The sequence below is a fragment of the Podarcis tiliguerta genome, assembly GCF_965153285.1.
Source record: "Podarcis tiliguerta genome assembly, chromosome: 12".
NCBI classification, from domain to species: domain Eukaryota; kingdom Metazoa; phylum Chordata; class Lepidosauria; order Squamata; family Lacertidae; genus Podarcis; species Podarcis tiliguerta.
In genome coordinates, this window is record NC_139545.1 from 50,219,814 (window position 1) to 50,240,406 (window position 20,593).

The following is a 20,593-nucleotide window of genomic DNA, read 5'->3' on the forward strand; positions in this document are numbered from 1 at the left end:
GCTCAGAGGTGAGAGGTGGAAGGACAGTTGTGTTATAGGGAACCTCTGAAGATCTTGTGAAGCAGTTCCTCCTCTGGCAAGGAGGAAAGCCCCGCCTCCAGTGGAGAGGAGGTGCAGGGACCAGGAGATGCTAGGGAGAGCCTCAACACAGAGCCTGAGCAAAGCGGAGGGGAGGGAAGTACCCCTTTGCCAGCGCCCACTCTTTTCAGTGGTTTCAGCGCAGAGAGGGGAGGAGAAGGAAGGGGGTCACGTGACTGTTATGCTGGGGGAGGTACAAGGACCGGCCACTCCCAGATTCTGTTAGCAACTGAGCCAGACATGAACTTGCGACGCTCTTCATTGTAAATAGTTTGCACTGAGAATAAAGCTTGGAAAAGACAGGTCGGAGTCTTGCCTGTTTGCTCTTGAGCAACCACACCACCACCTGACAGGGTACATAGAGACAGTGGACAGCATTCCACAACTCCCGAGTCGCCCAAGAAAAGGCCCTGCTAATGGTAGAAAGTCAGCCTTACTACCTGGGCGGTTATACATGTACTCACTCTCATATAAGTCCTACTACAGTGGGGCTTAATCCCAAGCAGCTGTGTAGAAGATTACCATCTAAAGCAGGGATGAGGATTGTCTGGCCCTCCAGATGTTGGACTCACCTGTTGGGTCAGGGATGATGATGTCTGACTACAACTACCAGATAGAGGGACATGGGTTCCCATTTCTGGTTTCAAAATATACACCTTTGCGTGCAATTTTGCCTAAAGCACAGGGTTTTTTGCTGAGCAATTTTCCCTAACTCAGTTTACCCTAGTAGATGCAATTTTTGTACACATTCCTTGGCTGGGAACGGGACTGCTAAATTCAGAGAAGTGTGAATTTTGAAGGGCAGCTGTGTTTTCAGTTGTTGCATTGTTTTGGAAAGTGTGAATTGGGCTGGTTCATTTTTGAGCACAATCTTAATCAAATTTCTTCCCATCCCTGGCACCCTATTCCAGCCTGTGCTGTGCCATTGTATACATTATTTTCCTTAAAACCAGTAAACACAGCATTTTGTGCAAACATTTATGTAAAGAACTTATTTTTGAGAACATGTTGTGTGCCAAAAATGGATTTCAAAACCTGGAGAAATATGTGGTGTAACTGGAAGCTGCACTTTGAACAATTGGTGACTTTGGGAGCTCAGAAAGGGTCAGTCTGCTGGAAGAAGTGGACAAAGCAAATTTCTCCCCCATTTCTAACTCTACAATCCTATGATCCCTACAACAGAGTGCTATTAGATGTGAACCAGTCAATCCTACATTCAACTCCTTTCCATGCCACAAAGACAGCTAAAGGTTTGGGCTAGACAGTACATAAGAACGCCCACACTGAGTCCATCTTGCTCATTATTGTCTGCGCTGACTGGTAATGCCTCTTCAATTGGGATTCTTTCCAGGTCTGCCTGGAAATGCCATACTCTGAGTCTTGGGCCTTCTAAATGCAAAAGGTTTGCTCAACCATTAAGTCATAGCCTTTCTCCAATGAGAGGAAGAAGAAGAAGAAGAAGAAGAAGAAGAAGAAGAAGAAGAAGAAGAAGAAGAAGAAGAGTTTGGATTTGATATCCCGCCTTTCACTCCCTTTAAGGAGTCTCAAAGCGGCTAACATTCTCCTTTCCCTTCCTCCCCCACAACAAACACTCTGTGAGGTGAGTGGGGCTGAGAGACTTCAGAGAAGTGTGACTGGCCCAAGGTCACCCAGCAGCTGCATGTGGAGGAGCGGAGACGCGAACCCGGCTCACCAGATCAAGAGTCCACCGCTCTTAATCACTACGACACACTGGCATGTGGAGGAGCGAAGAGACATGGTGCACCTGCCCAAATGGATGCCATTTGGGTGCCATAGAAAACATCAAAGGGAAAGTGATGTGTACTTTTTGCTCCGCTCTTCCTCTTCCAGAGCTTCCTATTTAGGCACGGGATATTTTCAGAGGTGTGCTATTTTATTGCACTGCTCAAAACTGGTCCTTGCTCAGCAAAGGTGGCTGCTGTCCAGTGTAGGCCTGGATAACAGAAATACTTGTGGAAATTAAATTTTGCTCAGTTAAACTACACAACGCTCAACAGCAGGAGAAATGCTATCTCACCATCTGAACTTTCCAATTGCTGTGCTCAAAAGCACAATGCGCCCTGCTTTCTTGAAATCCTCTGGGCTTCTCCCAAACTCAATTCCTGGACTTTTTTGTTGTTGTTAAGACTGTTATCTGATGCTCTTCACTGGAGTGGGAGCTCAGGAACACTAGTACTCGACAAAAGGAAAAAGAAAAAAGAGCGGCCATTGTTGCTAATCTTTGATGTCTCTCTATACTATACAGGGGTACCTCGGGTTAAGTACTTAATTCGTTCCGGAGGTCCGTTCTTAACCTGAAACTGTTCTTAACCTGAAGCACCACTTTAGCTAATGGGACCTCCTGCTGTCGCTGTGCTGCCGGAGCACGGTTTCTGTTTTTATCCTGAAGCAAAGTTCTTAACCTGAAGCACTATTTCTAGGTTAGCGGAGTCTGTAACCTGAAGTGTCTGTAACCTGAAGCTTATGTAACCCAAGGTACCACTGTACAAGATCATGAAGGGCAACGATCCCTCCCTTTCTTTCTTTTTTCTTTTCCTTCTCCTCTTGCAATGAGGCTACATTTTAATATTTTAATGTTCCATTATTTTAATGTTGTATTTTACTTTTGTTTTTAAGTTGTAATCATTCATCTTGTAAGCCGCTCTGAGCCCGGCCTTGGCTGGGGAGGGCGGGGTATAAATAAAAAAATATTATTAGATTATTATTATTATTATAAGTACAGCCCCCTTTAACTGAGTATAAATAATATTTTTTTTAAAAAAAATGTTTGACGGACTACTGTATTTTAATATTTTGCTGGAAGCCGCCCAGAGTGGCTGGGGAAACCCAGCCAGATGGGCGGGGTATAAATAACAAATTTATTATTATTATTATTATTATTATTATTATTATTAGGACAGGAACTCCTATACAGTGCTTGATGCAGCATGGCTTCATGGGCTGGCAGCGGAAAGCACAGAACTGTGTGCAGAACCCAGCTTCCTGAGAAATGCAGGTTTCATTTGCAACAATCATGGAATAAAGTTAAGAGAAATTATGCAGGTGTGCTTAGTGTGCACAATTTAAGCCAAGGAAATTTAGTTGGTATAGAAAACAGATCATAGAATCATAAAATTGTAGAATTGGAAGGTACCACGAGGGTCATCTAGTCCAACCCCCTGCAATGCAGGAATCTCAACTACAGTATCCATGATAGATGGCCATCCAACCTCTGCTTAAAAACCTCCAAGGAAGGAGAGTCCACAATCTTCTGAGGGAGACAGTTCCACTGTGGAACAGTTCTTACTATCAGAAAGTTCTTCCTGATGTTTAGTTGGAATCTCCTTTCTTGTAACTTGAGGTCCTACCTTCCAGAGCAGGAGAATACAAGCTTTCTCCATCTTCCATGTGAGAGCCCTTTGGATATTTGAAGATGGCTACCACATCTCCTTTCAATCTCCTCTTTACCAGGCTAAACATACTCATCTCCCTCAACCATTCCTCATAATGTTTTGTTTTCAGACCCTTGATAATCTTGGTTGCCCTCTTGTGCACGTGTTCCAACTTGCAAATATCCTTCTTAAATTGTGGCACCCAGAACTGGACATAGTACTCCAGGTGGGGTCAGACCAAGGCAGAACAGAGCGGTACTATTACTTCCCTTGATCGGGACACTATACTTCTGTTGATGCAGCCTGTAGAGTAAAGGTAAAGGTAAAGGTACCCCTGCCCGTATGGGCCAGTCTTGCCAGACTCTAGGGTTGTGCGCTCATCTCACTCTAAAGGCCGGGGGCCAGCGCTGTCCGAAGACACTTCCGGGTCACGTGGCCAGCGTGACAAAGCTGCATCTGGCGAGCCAGCGCAGCACACGGAACGCCGTTTACCTTCCCGCTGGTAAGCGGTCCCTATTTATCTACTTGCACCCCGGGGTGCTTTCGAACTGCTAGGTTGGCAGGCGCTGGGACCGAATGACGGGAACGCACCCCGCCGCGGGGATTCGAACTGCCGACCTTTCGATCGGCAAGTCCTAGGTGCTGAGGCTTTAACCCACAGCGCCACCCGTGTCCCCCAGCCTGTAGAGTAGCAGTAGGTTTTTTTTTTTGCTGCTGCATCACACTGCTGACTCGTTAAGCTTGTGGCCTACTCAAGATCCCTAGATCCTTTTCACATGTACTACTGGCAATAATAAATGTGATGGCACATAGCTAACCAGATCTGGCAACATGGCAACTTTGTGAAGCCAATTCAGATTCAGGCAATGGAACACTGTCCTCACTTTGAATTGGCTTTGTGGCTCCTCACTTAATCTAATCTGATGAGTTCTCTGGCATCAACACAAAAGGCAATTCATACTGAGGGTACGAAGCATTGTCTTCCCTTGAATTATGTGTTTGGAAGGAAGTTGTAATACAATTTTGTGTCAGATTGCATATCCTAGCATTGGTTTTTCTCCCTGGGTAACAAAACAAGCAGTTTCAGTTTCCAGGTTGAGATCCATAGCACTTTTGACAGCCATGCTGTACTACCCACACAGAGACCCACTGACTAAGAAACCCCAAGGCAAAGGTCTCCCAAACACAACAATCTTCCACCCGAGTCTTTGGTGGCAGGGTAGTGGGAGAATAATAATAATAATAATAATAATAATAATAATAATAATAATAATTCTATGCCGCCGTTCATCTGAGGATCACAGGGCACTTTACAAAATGAAAACACAATCATGCATAACATAGTAAGAAACGAATACAATAACTGCTTTAATCAGTCGCCTCAAGTGATCCTACACAAAGCTGAATCATGCAAGGCCCCACGCTTTTCACTGACTGCTCGGCTCTTCAGTGGACTTTGGTATTGGGTCCATTACGTTAACTGCACTTTGGGGAAATGCAGAAATAAGTATGTCAACATTCCGACTTCTCTCCCAGCCCAATAGGTTAATCGCATTGGCAAGCGACCTTGTTATGAGATGGGTTCCTGTGCGTGTGGAGGGAATGGTTCTTTTTTGCTCCGGACTTGCCGTCACATGTATCCGAGTTCCTTTTGCCTGATTTATATCAGCAGCGACTCCCGAGACAAATCTACTTCATTACAGGAATCCCCCCCAAGGAAAAAATCTGGGGGCAGAATGGTGGGTTCCCCTGTGATGGATGTCAGACACGGATATTCATTAAGGAACACTGACCCATCTGCTGCCTTTGCCGTGTTTCTTGGGTGAACGACAGCAAATTCAACCCACAGAGGGAAGTGATGCAGAGAGCCAGTGCAGTTGTCATCTTGTGAAGGCTAAATATCAGCTGAATAGATTATAGGGAGATTGACTGACTATAAGGATTTTTTTATATCAACATGTATTCCCATGCTGTCTTTATGTCTTTGCCTTTTCTTTGAAAGCGATCTCTGCTTTTTCTGCTCTCTGGTATTCTCGGGTAGAGGCCCAGCCACCTAGGAGCCAGGTGGGGTGGCAGGGGGCTTTGTGGGTCAGATGGGGCACTTGAGGGCAATTCAGGATACAGCAAGGCAGGTCAGGGAAACAGACCAAGAAACAAATGGAGGAGGCAAACCTGGCAAAGGAAGCAGGGCGAGGACAACTCCAGGGGGTAGCAATGGGCAAGAGGAAGTTCCCTCCCCAAAGCTGTCCTGCTGCCCCATTCGCTCATCCCAGATCTCAGTCACAGCACACTTGTGTTTTAATGTGTATACCAAAATCTTAGCTCCCTTAATTGTGGCCTTTGGAAGCCATTCGCGACCCCAAACTAGTTTTCCTGGAGTCACTCTGGAGGCTGGCAGAGACATAGCCTCCTAGGAGAGGGTGGGGAACCCCGGGCCCGGAGGGACACATGGGGCCCTCCAAATCTCTCTGTCTGGCCCTCAGGACTTTCCATTCCCATGCCACTCATTTCATTGGCTCCACACCCTCCTCTAGCTGGAACACACCCTTGAAGTGTGGCACTGCCTCTTGCTTGGAGAATGGAGAGAATTGGGTGCCTAGAATTCTCTGGTGTTTGCATGGAAGACTGTCTTGTCAGAGTGGTGCATACTCTAGTTATCTCCCACTTGGACTACTACAATGCACCCTACCTTTGAAGGTGACTCGGGAACTACAATTAATCCAGAATGCGGCAGCTAGACTGGTGACTGGGAGTGGCCGCCGAGACCATATAACACCAGTCTTGAAAGACCTACACTGGCTCCCAGTACGTTTCCGAGCACAATTCAAAGTGTTGGTGCTGACCTTTCAAGCCCTAAACGGCCTCGGTCCAGTAGACCTGAAGGAGTGTCTCCACCTCCATTGTTCTGCCCAGACACTGAGGTCCAGTGCTGAGGGCCTTCTGGGGGTTCCCTCAATGCGAGAAGCCAAGTTACAGGGAACCAGGCAGAGGGCCTTCTCGGTGGTGGCACCCGCCCTGTGGAACACCCTCCCACCAGATGTCAAAGAGAAAAACAACTACCAGACTTTTAGAAGACATCTGAAGGCAGCCCTGTTTAGGGAAGCTTTTAATGTTTAATAGGTTATTGTATTTTAGTGTTCTGTTGGAAGCCGCCCAGAGTGGCTGGGGAAACCCAGCCAGATGGGCGGGGTATAAATATTATTATTATTATTATTATTATTATTATTATTATTCCCTAAGGTACAAAGGTAAGAGTCACATCTATTGCTCTGCTCACTTTTGGCTCTGGCCCTCTCCTGCTACTGGCATGTTGCAATCAGGCTGAAATCTTTGAAAATAAGTGAACCTGCATCACAAAATTTGGAGGCGTCTATGGGGCTTTTCATGGCCTGGAGCATTTTCCACTAGTTAAGGTTGGCAAGTTACCTGTATCCTCTTCTAGACAGAGATAGCATTCCCACAGTTACCTGTGCTCCAGTAACATGGGACTACTGTGATGCATTGCAAGAGGAGCTGCCCTTGTAGACTAGCCCAACACTTCAGCTACTACAATACAGGGCAGCTCCCATTCTAATAGGGCCAGTGGAAGGGAGCACATCACGACAGGTTTGAAACAGTTACCCTGGATACCAGCCTGCTTCCAAGCACTCTCCCAAATGACAGTTCTTTCCTTTTATGTGCTGAACAGCTGAAAACCTGGGTAACTGCAGAACCAGCGTCTCCCACGCAAATATGCCTGGACATTAAGATCATCCTAAGATGGTCTGCTCTGCATTCTCCTGCCTTAGAAGTAAGGAACCCAGTGATGGAGGAAAGGACATTTTCCACCGGGGCTCCTTCTGTTCTGAAATGCCCTCCCCAAGGAAACTTGCCTAGCGTCTATTTGTTGTTGTGGTGGCAGCTGAAAGGACCTTTTCATCTAACCCAGCCTTTTTTCTGTCACCTTTCAGGTTTGTTGTAACCTAGAGCCCTCTTTCCGCTGTATTGGACAGAGCGCTGCTGTGGCTGTTTTGAAAACAGTTTTTCTTTTATGCCTTTTAGAGCAGAAGGTAAATACTTTCAGCAAACAAACAAACAATAACAAGCAAACAAACAAACAAACACACACACACTTCCTGCTCTCTGTTCTGATAACACTTCTTTCTCCTCCTGCAGTTCTGTGAGATGGCTCTGCGCCTTCCTCTTCCCACTGCCAGGAACTAAACACAAGTAAATCTGCTAATGGAGCCATACAAAAACAAACAAAGTTAATCAAGCACGAGCAATCAAGAACTAAGATTCGTTTCTTTGATCAGACAGACGCAGAACTACCGAGAAAACCAACTGCTGAAGGTTGGGAGGAATTAATTAATGCCGTACAGAAAATGTGCATTGGCCAACGATCAATGAGCTCGGGACAACTGATGAGCGGAAAGAATGAGCTTTCTTTACCCAGACAACATGCTCCAACTCCCAGAACCAACTTAAAAAAAGAAGTGTTTAAAAGAAAATAGTTGAGATGCAAGCCAGCTCCTCAGGCATGTAGATTATGTCTGATCAGGAATATTAGTTAGATGAGGAGTACACAACCATCCCTTGCAAAGCCACTGGGCTTCCCTTGACAAAGGGTCTCCTGCAGTAGCTATTCTGAGGGAAAGGAGGTAGTGGTGGATGTTAGAAAGGGAAGAAATCATTAACAGTAGGGGATTATCAGATGATGGACAGTGGTCCTCCTGAGCTTCAGACAGGGTCCCCAGCCCACCTCTACCTGGAGATGGTGGAGACGGATGCTGTGGACCTGGGATAGCTCAGTCAGTAAAGCATGAGACACTTAATCTCAGGATTGTGGGTTCAAGCCCCACGTTGGGCAAAATATTCCTACATTGCAGGGCTTAGAATAGAGGACCTCCCAACTCTACAATTCTATGAATCAAGAGCTTTTTGCATGCAAAGCTGGCACCCTACCCAGTTGCAGTTGCTCCTATAGTGAACAAGACGGACCTTTGTACTGATCCAGCAATGCTGTCCTCGTGGGAGGACATTCTGTGGACGGAGACTGTTAAAAACCACTTACGTGAGCCGGCAACTTCTAGGTCAAAAGTGGTTAATACAGGTGTGGGTAGTCAAGTATTCAAGTAAAATATTTCCAGGGCTGGAAACATTTCCAAACTTATTTGCAAGGCTTTTCTATCAGGTGGACTCTACATGCTTAGGGAAAGATATCAACCCAACTGATCTCATTCTTCAATGAACCTGATTGCACACTGCATCTGCGACATCATCAAGCCGCCACCACTAACTAAATATTTGGAGGCGCAGCGTGAAAATGGCGAGGAACCACCTAGATAAGGACTTGCAAGGTTGCAGCAACATTTGCTTAAGGGATGGAGAAATAAGGTCAAGAAAACCCCCACTGGTGCAGCACTGAAAACATCAGTATTGTTCTGTGTGAGTCTAGGTCTAAATTATGCACATTTGCTTAATTATTCCTCCAGATGGAATAAGTCCTTCAAGAGGAATAATAATTAGATATGCACAGCTTTTGGAATGTTCTTCACAAAGACTGGGTGGAGGAGGAAATGGACTCCAGTTTGAACCCAGATAAAGGATTTGATCAAGGGCCTCTGAATCTGTGTGGATTGCAAGCTGTAAGAAATCAAGCCCAAAGCTGCTTAATTTATGGTAATCCATTACTGTAGAATTTGGGATAGCAGTCTTCAGACTGTACTCCCTTGGATTCATCAGAGGTTCCCTGCAATGGGACGCAGATGGACAAGCTCAGCGGAGGCTCCGTGGTGGAAAGGATCATAAACGGAATAGAAGCCAAGCATCATTTGTGACTTTCTGGTGTTTGTTTGGCACTCTCAGTTTATCATTTATTTCTCTGGAAAGATTTATTAACTGCTTACAGAGATTTCTAACTGATGCACAGGACAACATTGAAGATAAAACACAGCCTAAACCCTCAAAACAATTCACAGAGAGTCAGACAGACAGAAAATAGTAACTAAATTATATGCTGGGATAGGTTTGCTGGTTTGTTTGTTTTTTAAAGTTTTCAGCTGGTGCCTAAAACAATATAGCAAGGGGACCTGCCTAATGTCAATACAGTGGTACCTCGGGTTAAGTACTTAATTCGTTCCAGAGGTCCGTACTTAACCTGAAACTGTTCTTAACCTGAAGCACCACTTTAGCTAATGGGGCCTCCTGCTGCCGCCGCGCTGCTGGAGCAAGATTTCTGTTCTCATCCTGAAGCAAAGTTCTTAACCTGAAGCACTATTTCTGGGTTAGCAGAGTCTGTAACCTGAAGCGTATGTAACCCGAGGTACCACTGTAGTTCATACAGGGCACCTAGTTAGATCTGTTGGGTCACTGCTATGTGAAAACTGTGCAAGGACCCTAAGGTGCTGTCTTCCCTGCAGTACGCAAAGGTCCTGATGGAGATGACGCCCAAATATGAAGAATTTAAAAAAGGAAAACAAAAGAATTGAAAACCCTTGAGCTAGGCAGCTGATGACCTGCACATTGATTCCAGACCCCACAGGCTTCTCAGTGAGAACCCCTTTCCCGTCTCATCCTTCTGTTGTAGCCCTCATCCGCTTTCCCCTATGCATAGGGTTGCAGGTTGGCGGCAGCTGGAGAAGAGGAAGGAAATTTGATGGGAAATGGGGAAGTGTGGGGGAAATGGAACAGAAGTTTTGCTTCCCTTTATTATGCGGCACAGCCAGACGCTTCCTAGCAGAAGCAAAGGTGTGAAGAGGGCACAATATGCAGAGGGCTCCATAAAAGCTTCTGTTGCTGGAGAAAACAGGTCTTGACCAGAGAGTTTTGGTTCTGACAGGAGTTTGTGAGCAGACCCTTTCTGCTAGCCCTTTCAATCGTTGATCAATTCAAAATTTCCCACAACCATGACCCTAAGGCCTGAGAGAAAGTGTTAGAGAAGGGAGTCTTCCGGTGTCCTCTCCTCAGTCTTTTACGCGCTCACAACTAGCAATGTTTCACACACATTCTCATTCTCTCTCTCTCTCTCTCTCTCACACACACACACACGAAATCTCTGTATGAAAAATGGGAATGCCATGAAAACACCCACTTCAGTGCACAAGATAAAAACCCTATTCAACTGCCCCAAAGACATCAAAAGCACATTAAAACGTCAAAAATGGAGACAAGATAAGGAACTCATTTACTGCCTTGTCTTCCTGTGAAACATGCTGGCCCCTTTCCCTACACATCACCCCGAAGTAACATTTCAGTCTCTGGGATTCCTCAGAAAGAGATACACAATACTGAGGCCTTGGCGATCGAACCAAGGAACTCTACAACCTTCTTACAAAGAGGCTCTCTTCCATTTTATAACTTGAATTATCGACAGCCATTTTTATAGTAATCACTTTCAAACATAAAAGCATTCAGAGGGTATAAGAAACTGAGTCACACTATGACATTCTCCCCGCTCAAAACTCCAAAGCCTGAATAAAAGCCCATCTCTACTTTGCCAAGGCTTTGAAGGAAACCACAACGCAGGCAGAAATGACGTTTGGAAAACATCTATTCTACAAAGCTGCACCAGTTTTGTGTGCTTTTTACTGTCATGGCTTTATCTAAAGAATCCTAGTATCCTCATGCGGATACTGAGAATTTTCTGCTTGGGATCCCTAGATCCCTCACAGAACTACAGTTCCCATGATTCCCTATGGAGAGGGAATGACAGCTAAAATCAAGCCAGGGGTGTAGTGATATGTCCTTGTAGGCCACAGACATTGTTGGAAGCTTGCTAGAGGAGTTTGCATGGAATGAAAACAGATAGACCAAGGGACCTCCAGATTCCTAGACCTTCGGTCTCTTTGCTGACCTCCCTATGTCTTTACAGTTAGACTGATACATCTTAGGTTTCATCCAGTTTGCAACCTCCTCCTCCTCACACCTCTCTCTGGGACCTTGGCTCCATCCTCTAGAAACAAAGGATACTGAGACATAGCTGCCTCTCCCTTCTCCAAATTAGCTAGCTAGCTTAAAACAAGAAACTTTTTCTATCCGAGTTATTTGTTTCCTATAATAAACACCATTATTTTCTTACTCTACAAGCATCTCTCTGTGTGTGCAACTGAAACATGCAAAGTCTACACTTTAGCCAAATTCACAAGCCATACACTGAACTCTCTGCATACCAAAAAGCTCAAACACATTATTCAGCTCCATTTCAATAGAGACAAACATCCCTGTCGTGACCAGGAGGCGCAAGCCCAGTAATATACAAATATACAAAAAATTATATCCAGCTATTTCTTCAAATATACTTCAAATATACTATAATACCAAGCCAAGCCAAGGGAGATGCTATGGTCGTACCCATGGATGTCTAACCTGCAGTTTGGGTGCCACTTGTGGCGTAGGCCTGGGTTTGTGAGGCTACCATAGATTAAGGATCAAATTGCAGCCTCTTCCCCCAGTGCTGCACCACTGCTAGCAACAGGGCTAAGAAGACAAGAGAAAACCTCCACCCCTCAGCGTGGGAAGCCACATAGCATGTGCTACAGTAGCAGTGTCTACCACACTGTCTCCAGGCCCCCCAAAGTTGTTCACCACATCAAAGAATTACTGAAGGATGAGCAGCTTACCTGGTCCGTTTCCGTAAATGTGCTCTGCTCATCATCCTCAATGTCAGACTCTCCCGGAGCAATGGGGACACAGATGGACAAGTTTGGGTTGGTCATGAAGTCATCGTTGTGGTCCACCTGCTGCTTCTCCCGGTTTCCCTCAACCCCGTCGCTAGCGGTGTGGTTCTCCTTGTGGTGGTCCTCTTCCTTGCCAAACTCCATGCCCGTGTGGTTGTTGACGCAGTTGTGGACGACAGCTGGGTTCTGAGCCGCAAGCTTCATCATGGCTTTTTTTTCAGCAGTCGCCTTCGGCTGCCGGAGGACGCTGCAACAGAAATCCCACATGGCACGTTTGGCGTAATTGAGCCCCCTGTTGATGCGCGCAAAGGCGAGTTGCAGGTTGTTCATCTCCCCGTCTTCATCCGGAGCAGAAAGGTTATCGGCACTGAAAGAGCTCAACAGCAAGGCAAGGAACAGGTTCAACACCTGAAAGGAAAGGAAGGGGTGTCAGCCATTTTGTTTGGGAAATGGCCATAGCTCAAGTGGTAGACACAGTGTTTCTTAGACCTGGGCCTCTGGGTGTTGTTGGACTAAAATTCCCATCACCCTTGACCACTAATCCTGATTACAAGGGATGATGGGAGTTGTAGTCCAACAACAGCTTGGGACAGGCTTCCTGAGCCCACCCTCAATGCTGCAAGCCCAGATTTTATCACAGCACACAGAATACATACACACCTCACCCACACTCATTTGCTCACACAGGAGAAGGGAAAACCTGCCCAAGCTTTATTCATTTTGGGAATTGAATGACCTACTTTGAGGGGAACCCTGACATATGGCGAGAGAATGCCTTCGACCACTGCAATAATATTCCTCCTTTCGCACTGTGCTCATTCTTAATTTGCAGAGTTAATAGAAGTGCCTACAAAATTAGGTGATTTAAAAGAAAAGAGCGGGGGGAAGGCGGGCAAGATGCATTTTGGTTTTGTTATATTTATATCTCACGACATGAAGGCATGTGCAGTTATCTGGAATGAGTTATTTCAGATCTATTGGATTTTCAATGTAAAGGTCTTAGATGAAGAGAGTCCAGATGGGAGGGACTTCCAGAATGTCCCCTTGTTCTTTTCACACATCTTGAGAAGCAGAGCCCATCTCCCCTATTATAGCATCAACAACTCCCTACAGCAGACTATAGCTGGGAAGACATTTTCCCCTAACACTGAAGTCACTGGATCTGGGGAATTCCAGCAGCAGCAGCCACACATTCCTCAACTGTGTCCCTAGCTGAAGTTTCATTACTTCCTTCCATAGAAGTGATCTGATTAGCCATGGGTCTAACTAGAGATTGGGGAAGAGAGACCATCAGCTTTGCTCCACCCCCTTGTCCAAGCTGTCAGAGGTGGCCCTAACGTCCTTCTCAACTAGCCGGCAGAAACACCACCTTAAACTTCCACTCGCCATTGGCTGGAGGAAAAGAGGGTATCAGCTTGCCAATTCAGGCTCTTGATTCAGCCTTCAACCAAGTGCTAGAAGAAAATTCAGATGAAAATTGGCAAGGGATGAAACCTGACTCTCCAGAGAGACCCAAACGACAGAAGACGAAGTTGCAGGAAAGCAAAATGCTGCAATGCTGCAATCCTATACTTCACCCCACCCACCAATGGAAAATTTCTGAAGGTCTTGATGGACCACTTAATGATTTTTCTGCCTGTTGTAGCAGTTGCATTGCACTGTGCCATATGTTGTATGGCATTTAATTGCATTTCTATTGCTTCTTTTATTTCCTATATATTGCTGAAAGCCACTGCAATCTCCAAGATACGGTTTATTTACACACATATATAACCTGAACCTCTGATGGAGGGTCTCACAGCAGTAACACTCCAAGAGGGCCTTCCTTCTCCCATGGCTGTGGCCTTGGATCCAAACAGAAATCTGCCATGGCTCCCTGACTCTCTGCTCCAGCTTGCTGCGTTTTGCAGACTGCCACATTTTCTCTCTCAGCTCATATCCCTGAGAACTACAACCCTAAACTCTCCTTCCAGCTCTGGCATTTGTCCTGCCAGCTAACCCAGAGCTGAGGGGATGGGGCCTACCCTTTGCCGACTGGCATAGACTTTGCCTTCTTAATGGCTTAATGGCCTTCAGCTTGCCTTTTGTTCTCCATAATGGCTCTTCTCCCTGGTGATTTCCTGAACCAGAAACTGGTTTGGCCTGTATTTTAACACCTTGCTAAGCATCTGGCAAGGATGCGGGTGGCATTGTGGGTTAAACCACAGAGCCTAGGACTTGCTGATCAGAAGGTCGGCGGTTCGAATCCCCGTGACGGGGTGAGCTCCCGTTGCTCAGTTCCTGCTCCTGCCAACCTAGCAGTTCGAAAGCATGTCAAAGCGCAAGTAGATAAATAGGTACCGCTCCAGCGGGAAGGTAAACGGCATTTCCGTGCGCTGCTCTGGTTCGCCAGAAGCAACTTTGTCATGCTGGCCACATGACCCGGAAGCTGTACGCTGGCTCCCTCAGCCAATAACGCGAGATGAGCGCCGCAACCCCAGAGTCGTCCGCGACTGGGCTTAACAGTCAGGGGTCCCTTTTGTTTTTTCAAGCATCTGGCAGCCCATTTAATAGTCCAAACATTGATTAAACTCTAGGAACTTAGGGGAGGATCTGGCACCCAGGAACTTAGGGGAGTCAAGGCACCCACAAACTCATAGCAATACTGTATCCTGCAGAATTCATACTGTAAGACAATAAAATACAATACAAGAAATAAAAGTAGCAATAAAAACACAATTAAAAACAACTATGAATATGCAATGCCATCTCCTGTCTTCTACCAAAAATCCACCTGAATGAAGCTCATGGACCACTTGTGGTCCACCAGCCATTTTGGGAACCCCTGCTGTACACCTTTCCCTGGCTAATAGTTCCACTGAATACAATTTGACTTTATTCTGAGCAGGCACACACTGGATTATGCTAAAAGGATATCTGTTGAGAGCATTTACTTATCTATTCAGAGCACCTATTGAGGGCTGTAGAAAATTTCCCATCTAAAATCCCAAAGAGCTGCTACCAGTCAGTGTCAATGATAGCGAACTTGATGGACCAAGGCACTTTTCTATGTTCCATTGGCAGAAAAATATGGGTTTAAAAGTATACCACAATTATCTTTTTTTATGTCAGATGTGCCTAATTTGTTGCAAGCCACTGTTCTGTGTGTCTGATTATTGAGAGATTGCCAGACAGAGTCCTTTCCTTTTGCCTTGGTTCATGTGGAAGCAAGCAACTGTGGTGCTTAAGAAGGTCTCCACCTGGAGGGGAATTCCCTGAGGGCTGGACTGGGACATCAAAGCATATTTAGGACTTTAAACATCAGCACCTGGAATTGCCAGGGGTGGCCCAGGGCAGTTCTTCCAGAATAGGTGTAATATGGCTGTAAATTGCTTTGAGTTGCCTTGGACAAGGTAAAGCGACTAACAAATATAATCAAAAAATAATATTAAATATGGTCCTTGCGTTTAGCCACAGTTAGTCATTGGCTCGCAACATTCTGAACCAGTTACAGCAGCCTTCCCCAGCCTGGTGCCTTCAAATGTTTTTGACTACAACTCTCATCATCCCTAGCTAGCACCACCATGGTCCTCAACATCTGGAGGGCACCAGGTTAAGGGAGCATGAGCTAGAGTTTCTAAACAGTCCTCAAAAGCATCCCCATGTTGAGTGTGTGACAACTGTCCAGTTTGGAGGTGACCAAGGTATGGCACAACCTTGATGGCAGAAAGTGAGGAGGAATTAAAGAACCTTTTAATTAGGGTGAAAGAGGAGAGTGCAAAATATGGTCTGAAGCTCAACATCAAAAAAATGAAGATCATGGCCACTGGGCCCATCACCTCCTGGCAAATAGAAGGGGAAGAAATGGAGGCAGTGAGAGATTTTACTTTCTTGGGCTCCATGATCACTGCAGATGGTGACAGCAGCCACGAAATTAAAAGACGCCTGCTTCTTGGGAGAAAAGCAATGACAAACCTAGACAGCATCTTAAAAAGCAGAGACATCACCTTGCCAACAAAGGTCCATATAGTAAAAGCTATGGTTTCCCCAGTAGTGATGTATGGAAGGGAGAGCTGGACCATAAAGAAGGCTGATCGCCGAAGAATTGATGCTTTTGAATTATGGTGCTGGAAGAGACTCTTGAGAGTCTCATGGACTGCAAGAAGATCAAACCTCTCCATTCTGAAGGAAATCAGCCCTGAGTGCTCATTGGAAGGACAGATCCTGAAGCTGAGGCTCCAATATTTTGGCCACCTCATGAGAAGAGAAGACTCCCTGGAAAAGACCCTGATGTTGGGAAAGATGGAGGGCACAAGGAGAAGGGGACGACAGAGGACGAGATGGTTGGATAGTGTTCTCGAAGCTACCGACATGAGTTTGACCAAACTGCGGGAGGCAGTGGAAGACAGGAGTGCCTGGCGTGCTCTGGTCCATGGGGTCATGAAGAGTCGGACATGACTAAACGACTAAACAACAACAACAAGGTATGGACAATATATTTTGCAGGTATTCCCTGAACCATGAAGTCTACAAAAGCAGAGATCCTTAGGTGTCTGAATACCAAATTCCATGTGGCATTCCATGCCTGTAGAACAGAAGACTGCTGTTCCTGGCATTTCTTGGTCTCTTTCGGTTTAATTACGAAAATCCGTGCCTAAGAACTCCTGCAAGCCAGCACGACCTTAATTACACCGCTACCACTCGATCTGAAGTATCCTGTCATTATTAATCCATCAGGCACTCACCGTAATCACCATGATTAGCATGAATGCATTTTGGCATCAATGGCACATATCCCATTGTCCATCCAAAATAACCTCCGTCGGCCTCAGAACTGAACAGACAGCTGCTTGAATTCAATGAATGGGGCCGAAGCATAATCCAAAAGGGGGGCACGGAAAAAGCTAATTTCACAATAGTAAAGTGACCTTTTCAATCCCTGTAAATTTCATGTTCGGTGTAGAATGGCTTCACAGCAGGGATGGCATTACGGGTACAAGAGTGAGCAGCCACCTAATACATGCATAATATGGAACACAACACAAGTGACTGGCTCCGTTCCACCCCAGGAATTCAAGTTCCCACATGTTCAGGTTCTGCCATGCCAAGCGCATTCTGTATGGAAAAGGAACAGAGGAGGCACCGCAGCTTTATGGCTTGGAGAGGGAGGGGGAAGAAGCAAATGAAGTCGCCTCTTTCTTACAGAGGAAGGAGAGAAGGCAGTTATACTTGAATTTCAACCATCTCTGAAGAAAAGCCAGGAACCCCCAAACTTTCTACATTGAAAGTTCACCAACAGGTAAAGCTTAAAAAAAAAAAAAAAAAGTTCCGCAACTTTTGAGAGAGGACCCTTTTGTGGTACATGCTTTCATATTCCAAAATGCCTCAATCACAGTACTACATCCACTGATAGCAATTACCAGAATCTATTGTTAACTGGAAGTGAGTGAGTGCTCACTGGAAGGAAAGATCGTGAAGCTAAGACTCCAATACTTTGGCCACCTCATGAGAAGAGAAGACTCCCTAGAAAAGACCCTGATGTTGGGAAAGATGGAGGGCATAAGGAGAAGGGGACGACAGAGGACGAGATGGTTGGACAGTGTTCTTGAAGCTACAAACATGAGTTTGACCAAGCTGTGGGAGGCAGTGGAAGACAGGACTGCCTGGCGTGCTCTGGTCCATGGGGTCACGAAGCGTCGGACACGACTAAACAACAACAACATTGTTAACTTTCCTGGTCTGCTCAGGCTTTTTTAAAGGTGAGAACAGGGTGACAGTGACAGTCCTGTCAATTTTGGTAGGAAACTGGTGTTACTTTTTCTCAGAGATCTTTGTCTCATAACAAACCTGAAGGATAAGGCCGTCATCACTGGCTGCAGCCATCCAGATCTTTCCCTAGGGGCAGATTCGCACCATACATTTAAAGCACATCGAATGCACATTGAAAGGGCATCACTTTCCCCAAAGAATCCTGGGAACTGAAGTTTTCTTCCCACAGAGCTACAATTCACAGCACCCTTAACAATCTACAGTTCTCGGGATTCTTTGGGAGGGGGGGAGTCATGTGTTTTAAATGTGTGCTCTGTGTGCTTTAAATGTATGGTGTGCATCTACCCTAGAGCTCTCATAATCTCTGACCACTAGCCATGCTAGTGGGAGCTGGAATCCAAGGGATGGATTTAGACACTAGGAGACAGTGGCGTAGCGTGGGTTGTCAGCACCCGGGGCAAGGCAAGTAATTTGCGCCCCCCCCCCGCTGCACTGTCCCTCCCCCAGAGAGTCCCTCGCTCTCTCTCCGCACCGCACGCCTGGCACCCTCCCCTCCACAGTGGGCGGCGACCCAGCGGCTCGAATCGGATTCACACAGCCAGCACTGCAGTGAGAGAGAGAGAGTGAGCCAGGTAGGGGCAGAGAGCTGCGAGTGCGAGCGTCCCCCCCCCAGATGTTGCGCCCGGTGCGGCCGGCCCCCCCTGCACCCCCACGCTACGCCACTGCTAGGAGAGGTTTAGTTATTACAGTATTGCTTAAACTTGGAAGCAAAGGTTGATTTAACCTTCTAGAAACAATAATCCAGGATGCTTTAATGCGGAGGGGTTTTTCCTGGTATTGCCCCTTTTCTCCCCTTTAAAATCAACCACCACACACACATTGTTTTTTGAAGAAATGAAAGCAATGTTTACTTCCATAATCTAAGTCTCGAAACAGCAGTTACAGCAGCAAACATGGAGGCAGGTTTATAACGACTATCTAAGTTGTGAAAATACAAAATCTAAGTTCAAAAAGATATGCAAACGTGGTCAGCTTGGAAGCATAATGAAGAAAGACGAGGCTACCAAAGAAGGATGTATGTATGGAGTGTTACAGCTTCCTGCCAAGGCAAAGGAAGTGATCTCACAGAGTTCTCTCTAGCAAATTTTACAGGAGAACTCTGTAAGCCTAAGCCCCTTCCTGTGCCTATCTGGCAAAACATGAATTGTTGGTTTGACTACAACAATGTCCAACACCAACGACATCTGGTGGGCCACAGGTTTCTCATGCTTACACTAAATGCTGCTGTGAGCATGGACAGCAGACTTCAAGGTCACTAATGGCTCCCAGCAGCCTTTTAGAGCTATTCATTTATCTAGCTAGAGGCAACCACTCAGTTCATCTGCACCCAATTTTAAGCAGGTGACCCCCTTCATCCAGGTGCCTAGTTAGGTACAGAGGACCTCTAAATCTCTTTCTGCCACGTTCCTTATTTAAGTCTTTTAAGTGTTTCCTTTTTCATAGCTGTGTAACTTTATCCTGGCACACCTGCACTCTTGCATAGAGAGTACTTTTTCATTCTAGGTATCATTTATCATAGGCTATTTGCGTTCTCTTATAGACCTTTTACAACACACACACGTGCACGCAAGCACACACACAAACGCACAGATGCAGCATACTTAGAAGTCCTTGCTTTTAACCAGAATAAAGTAAACATCAGTTATCATTGTTTGCCGCTGCTGTATTTTTTTTTTTTAACAGCCTGCCTCGGAGTCATGATGTCTAGTGTTTAGACAGATCAAACCATTTTCTATGCAATGCCCATTTGCTTGCTATCTCTTCGCTTATATTGTCTCTTCTGCTGCTCTTACTGTGAACGATCTTTAACAATACCCAGGGCGCGCTTGCATCTGTGTTTCCAATACAGGGATGCCTCGTGATGAATTAGCTCCTGCGCTCAGATGCTGCGCTACCTTCCGTGCTGCTTGGATGCTGCTGTTCTTGTGAAATGGATTGGCACTGGGTTTCCCGTGGTGCTACTGACATAGCAACAACCAGCAGCAGGTGGATATGCACAGGTCTACTTTGGGATCAACCCAGAGTAAATAGATTTAATTTCCCTGAAGGTTGCTGGATGGCCACAAAATTAATAGGCCAGCTTTCACCAACCCAGTGTCCTCCAGATGTTTGGGACCACTATTCTCATCAGCTGTGCTGGCGGGTTGCGGCTGATGGGAACGGTAGTGCAAAACATCTGGAGGGCACCAGATGAGTAAAGCCTGGCCAAAGTTGTGTCCAAGGATGACAGATTCCATGGTGCAGTCTGAAGGCACCTACGCCTACCACCCTGCTGAAGCTAAGCAGGTCTGGTTCTGGTCAGAACTTGGATGGGAGACCTCTATGTTGCCTTGAGTTCCAGGATGGAAGGAAAGGCAAGCTATTAAGTCATTTCTCCCTTCCAGGCTCCTTTGACATCTCTCAGGAAGAAATGCACAAACAGGAGATACCCAGAGCTGCTCCTGTCCATCAATGTCCACCACGATAACAAGGCATCACACTTTCCCATTTGCAATTTGAACCCGGCGTTGTTCAACAACCTGAGTTTGCAGGGGGAGAAGCCCTGTCGCCACCTGAATTACATTGTCAAATCAGAGCAGATGCAACCTCTCTGTTGCTGTGGTTACTACCATTATTTGTACAACCATGCATTTCAAATCTGAATCCACACCCTTCCAT

At 46.0% G+C, this 20,593-nt stretch overlaps 1 protein-coding gene across 3 annotated transcripts in view; it reads right to left on the reverse strand.

Annotated features, from left to right (window-relative positions):
• The window catches only part of SCN5A (sodium voltage-gated channel alpha subunit 5), a 307,891-nt gene that overhangs the window by 70,640 nt on the left and 216,658 nt on the right, over positions 1-20,593 (reverse strand). For all 3 annotated transcript variants that reach the window (XM_083405984.1, XM_083405985.1, XM_083405986.1), the window contains one exon: positions 12,071-12,535. In XM_083405984.1, coding sequence (XP_083262110.1) covers positions 12,071-12,535 — 465 coding nt within the window. The remainder of the gene's footprint in view (positions 1-12,070; positions 12,536-20,593) is intronic.